The 6,000-nt window shown below is 36.1% G+C and overlaps 1 protein-coding gene across 7 annotated transcripts in view; it reads left to right on the forward strand.

Moving 5' to 3' along the window:
• The window catches only part of CDH18 (cadherin 18), a 520,804-nt gene that overhangs the window by 386,932 nt on the left and 127,872 nt on the right, over positions 1–6,000 (forward strand). For all 7 annotated transcript variants that reach the window (XM_017738733.1, XM_017738734.1, XM_017738738.1 and 4 more), the window contains one exon: positions 2,784–2,903. In XM_017738733.1, the coding sequence (XP_017594222.1) occupies positions 2,784–2,903 (120 nt within the window). The remainder of the gene's footprint in view (positions 1–2,783; positions 2,904–6,000) is intronic.

Consider the following 6,000-nt stretch of genomic DNA (forward strand, 5'->3'; position numbering starts at 1 on the left):
TTGCCTTTTTTCTTGCAAGGCATTCTAACCTGCAGCTTTCACAAGCTGCCTTTTCTTGGTGCTCAGCCAATCAGGCAAGAGTCGGACAAAAAGCTGCTGTGGGGATATCTTATAAAATGCGGAGTGTGCTTGTGTGAGATAGTGAAGAAGTAAAGCTTCTGAAGTGCTGCATTCCACTGAATGAGAGTTTGAGAGGTAGGGTGGGAGGTTGAGTTAAAATCTGTGATTCTAAGGGTTCTTTTAGGTAGAAAGAGAACACTTTGCCACTATTCAATACTAAATTGCTATTATCAGGTATTTTTCTTGGGCGAGAGATACAGTTGTATTAGAAAATCACTGGGGCAAATTTTAAGATACAATGGCATTCCATTCATGCTAAAACGACCTGTCAGCTGCTTATGTGAGATGCTGCCTTTCACTGGTTCTGTTTCTTTTCTCTCACATCAATGAGTTATACAAGTGCTTAGATTCTTTTAAAATAAGGAGAGAGAAGAGAGTGTTCAAAGAAGGAGAGAACTATGAAATCTCAGAATTTCTGTTTCTTTCTTCTGAAATATGCCAAAATATGTTCATTGATTTCAAGACACCTTGATTTCCTAGAATTCTGGAGAGAAGTGCTAGTGGAAACCCACATTAATGGTAACTGTTTTCCTGGAAAAAGGAAAATCTGTAGATGAAATGGTAGAGAAGTTGTCCAGCATTTGGATAGTAAACTCTGGTAGGTGACTGACTATTGAATGGCTGTGGTTTTGTTTTATGCAACTATATAATAAAATAAAATCATTGTGCATCTATAACCTTTTAATCTTCAATGATCCCACAATGTTGAAATGGACAAGTTCCTCTCAAGCTAGAAATTATTTGCAAACTATGCTACAGAAATGTATAGTTACAGCATTTCAATGTCATAGAATAGCGGGGGGGAAGTGCCTGTTCCTGGAAGTAGCCTCTTATTCTATGTTTAGGTAGCAAATAAATAGGGCTGAATTGATACCTAGAACATTTTAAGAAAAAAACACAAACTTTAATTCACATTTGTTTACCTTTCCACATGAACACAAATACGGTAGTTTAGTTACTTTTAACATTAATGTCTGAATAATTATGAACATACATACAAACTAGCTCCAGCTTGATTTTATTACAATATTCAGCTTCAAAATTATCCAGGTATCCTCATACTTACTTTGTTAATATATTTATCTATGAGACTGTATGCACTTGGGCTTTTCAGAGAGCAGAAGACACTATATTTAAGTATGCAGACATATTTGCATACAATTTTACAAAGTCTCCAGTAGAGATACAAACAGCAACTCTTGGTGTCCAAGTTAGTGTGGCACAAATGAATGAAGAGTTTCTCAAAAAGTGAAGAAACCAAATCTATGAAGGTTTGCATGCTTAGTTTGCTGGACCTGAAGTGAGACTCCATGACTTCAGATACTTCTAACTCAAGTGTACACTGAGGGTGTGCCCATTAAATATTTCTGTGCAATGGAAATTGGTCTAAGAGGCTAAATAACTATAACTGAGGAACTGATGTCCATGCCATATGTATTTGGGAAATCTTATTTCAGATTAGCTCTGGCCCGGTCTCTGAGACTACGTGCCTATTAGCAGTCAGAATAAATCAGATGCGCTGCTAAAGCACATCTCCTGGTTTAGTTTCATCTGAAGAAATCTAGTTAGCATGCTCTGAAACTCTTCTATAAGGCAAATCAAAGTGTAACAAGTGAAGGAGATCAAGGGCTTCAATTCAAAAACATACTTCTCATCTCCACTAAATGTGAAATTGAACACCCCAGAGTGAAGGCGATACCTCAGTGGTTAATTTAGATGAGAATCTGCTTTCACATGCAGAGTTATGTGAGAGCAGCCTGTTCTGTTTTGTTCTGTTCTGTTCTTATTATTCTGTTATTTTAACGATGGACTAAAGGAGCCTGTAGAAAGCTGTGTCTGCATAAGGATAAACAAATGGAATGAAGTCTGAGACTTTACTATCTTACAATCTTACTGATTTCTTATGGGAAGTGTTTGGCAGTGATAGCAAAGATTTATCATTAAATGTCTTTAAAAATACAGTAAAATGAAAAAATCACTTGTCTCCATCCTATCTGTGCAGTACTTATGCATTTTGTTTTCTCAAAAAGGTTGCTCATAATTTATCCCACCTAGTGATGTGCTAGAAACTGTGATTTTATTCTTCTAATGGTGTTTATTATTAGCATAAAAATAATTGTCTTTTGAACTCATCTTTCTATTTTTCATCCCCAACAAGGTTCTAGTAGTTATTTCGAGATCTTTGATGCCTTCCAATAGCTAGATTTCTTTTTATTCTTCAAGCAACTTTTTTTGATACGGGAGCATTTATACAAGTTATTTTGAATACTTCAGCATTCATTTGTATTGTGGATGAAGATAATCCTGAAGTCCATAAATTTGTGTTATTCAGAAATCAATATCCAACTTGGGTTCTATGTGTGTGAACATATGTAAATATGCATGCTATGTAGTTACTATTTATGTTTACATCCTGTGTAGTTTCTATTTAGGTTTGTATGTATGTAATTAATTAGCACATAAATATATAACGAAATTTCTTTTCCAAATTAGTGTAACAATTTTTTCTTAAAAAATGATATTATGATAATAGATGGAGAAAATGTTACTACTATCTCAATTTTAGAATGTGAGGAGTTTAGAGGTTTTTAAAATGTATTTGAAAATATTTATCAGAAAATTGTATTTGTTGCAAGTTAATGTTTCTTTTCCTGTGTATACAGGTACATCTGTCCTACAGGTGACAGCCACAGATGCAGATGACCCCACATATGGAAACAGTGCCAGAGTAGTGTATAGTATTCTTCAGGGACAGCCATATTTCTCTGTTGACCCCAAAACAGGTGGGTATTTTATATTTCTGTTGATATGATTTAGCTAATATGTTGCAGTTAATTAAGTCTGGTATGTTAAATGCGATGTACACAATGCAGGTATGTAGATTTTTTTTCTTATTCCTTTTGTTGACTGCTTCTTGCTTTAGCACTCTGAAATTTATAAGTTGCTATGTTTTGCTGAGTACTAAAATGAGCCTGCTGTGTACAGAATTAATTCTGCATCATGTCATGATGTGAGCCATTCAGCCAAACTGGAATAGCACTCTTTCATCTTTTCAAGCCTCTGTTTAGGAAGTGACTCAAGTATGCCTAACACATTATGATTTTCAATGCTTTGTTTTGCCTGAAGGATAGACTTGGGAGGATTATTGAATGTGTGCCTCAACACATATACCACAATAAATTGTTATAATTCATGTTTTTATAAAACTGCAGGATAGCCATTCAACTGAAAATTTCTTCTATGATTGGAGAAGTAGAATGAACTGAAATATTTATGCTTAAATTCCATGCATCACCCTTTTCTTTTTTTCCACAAAGTGTAAGTTATGTATAATGTACCCAAACTGTTTTATTTAAAGAGAGAAGAAATCTCTTTTGGGAATGAGAGGTGTTGCTAGTTTTGGATTTTTTGAAGAGAATTATTATGATAATGATATTAATATGATTATACATTTTTAGTGTGTATTTGAAGACCTCAATAATGAGTAAATATAATATAAGAAAGTGTATTTTTTTTATAAATTTTTTAACTGTTTCTCCCTTTCTATATTGAAGCTTTAATACTGAGGAGGAAAAATGAAACACACTGAACAGTATATCTTTCATTAGTTAATTGAAGGGAATAATAATGGCTTTTAAAATGTGCAGATGTGAATTCAGCATAGTGTAAACAGTTTTCATTTTAATATTTTTGCATTTAAATTTCTTGGCTTGTGTCCACTGATCACTGTGGCACTTGGAGGTGTACCCTTGCTTCATTACAAGAGAAGTGTATCTGTGCCATCTCAGAGAGCTTTGAGGTCGGTGCTGCTTTGATTACGAGACTGAACTCCGTGGCCCTCAGAGGAGGGTCTCTCTCAAACTAAAATGTTCTATAAATTTGTGAGCTCATGTTAGAAATGCACAGAATGGAAAATCACTGCTACAGTCCTCACGCTCCCCTTGCCCTTGTGATACTTAGAAATACAACCCTAGTTTGTATTTCTAAATCTGTTTAGCCACTCTGAAGCAATGGCCTGCATTTTTTATTTTTATAATGGTGTAGAACTTGCAGTCTGGAGCTGCTCTTCAGTCAGTGAAGAATCATAATGGATATTCTCTGTATCAAGTCTCCATCACACATGAAATAGTATTGTTATAATGAAACAACAGATGGTAGTGTATTTTCACTCCTCAAGCCTTAGGCTTTGACAGCGATTTAATAACACTTTATGAACTTAAACTCTTTTTGATATTTCTCTAGAATATGAAAATTATTCTGATACCATAGTCTATGAAAATGGGAAAATGAGGTAAATAGGACAGGAGCAAAAACACAGGAGAAAGCTTTTTGTTTTTATATGTTGCTTTTTCAGAATTGTAGAATAACAGTTAATTTAATTTGGCATGATAAAAGGGGAAGAAGCAGAATATTGGAAAAGATGGGAAAGTCTTGAAGAATAAAATTTTTCACTATGAAATTTCACTTTGAATTTTTGGGGCTTAGGACTCATTTTTTTTAAAACATCACTCTTCTGAATTTGCAAGCATTTCTGCGACCTGCTTTTCCTAATACCTCAACTGTTCAATTCCAGCTTAACTATACTTTATCTGGAAGTCTTCTGAATTTACACTTACATGCACAAGCTTCCTTTACAACAAAGGAGGTCCAAAAGAGGGAAAAAGGGCAAGAGAAAGGTCCCAGCATTAATGACAGAATGTTGTTTATGAAGCGTAAGGATTTCATATCATGATCAGTAAAGGTTCTCGGAGCAATCAGAAGCAGATATCAATGAGTGTTAATACTCATCTTAAGAAGTCTGCTACTTCTAGCTTAGTACTGCCTATACTTGGTTTTAAATGACTTAATATCTGAAGACTTTAAAGTTATGGATTTTTAGAAGCTTAGGTTAGAATAGTTTAAATAAGATTGTAGTATAAGGCTATAGAATTTATACATTTAAAGAATAATAAGGGAACAGCCCCAAATTACAAACTCTGAAGTAGGAAAATGTGTGTTCTTGGCAGAACAGCTTTGTCAGCTTATCTGATAAAAGGCTCTTCTCCACTCACTCAAAGTGGGGCAGTGTTGGGGTCCTTCCCCCTGCCATGTGGTCCTGGGAGAGGGGCCCTGGGGGGGAGGCACCGGGTTTCCCTAGCCCCTGGTCAGCCTCGTTCCCCGTTGGTTTTTTTGTGTTCCCCTGCGCGAGCAAGGACCCTCCGGTCCCGTGATTCCTACAGTTTTCCTCGGCATCCTCAGCCATGCGGCTGGGAAAATAAACATCTCTCTGAAAACATCTATCAAGAATCGGTCCATATATTTCTTTCCACGGGCCTCGTTGTCTGATACACGTGTTGCAGTATCCCCACTGTAATAAATGGTGGGTAATGCAGGCAGAACAATCCCCGATCCCTAAGGACAGCGACTGATTTGTGAGTAAACTCTGGATTTCTATTCTTGTTTTTGTTTTGCTATTCCATATCTAAACTATGGAGGAACCGTGGGAAGACTCTTGGCTCTCAGAGCCGCATATGGACATCTGTCTTAAACTTGAAAAGATTCTTGAACAACGATTTGTAAATTTTAGATTAATTCAAGCTCAAAAGGAACTGAAACACTTCCTGGCATGGTTGTTTAAGAACTTTTTCTACGTTTCTTGGGATTTGATTCTTACCACAGACTTTTGGAAGACTGTTTGGACACAGTTAATTTCTGAGTCAAAATATATGCCGATGGAAGAATATTTTTGTGAATATTATTTAATTACTGAGACTGTTGAACAATGTCAGCTGTGTCCTTGCCAAGTTAAAACTCCTTCAGGGACCGTGCGACCCAGGCCACGTGGACCGAGCACTCTGCGAGCAGCAGCGAGGCAGTTCCCACACGCAAGCGGAGCGACGC

The sequence above is a fragment of the Corvus brachyrhynchos genome, unplaced genomic scaffold (genome assembly GCF_000691975.1).
Source record: "Corvus brachyrhynchos isolate BGI_N302 unplaced genomic scaffold, ASM69197v1 scaffold23, whole genome shotgun sequence".
Lineage (NCBI taxonomy): Eukaryota > Metazoa > Chordata > Aves > Passeriformes > Corvidae > Corvus > Corvus brachyrhynchos.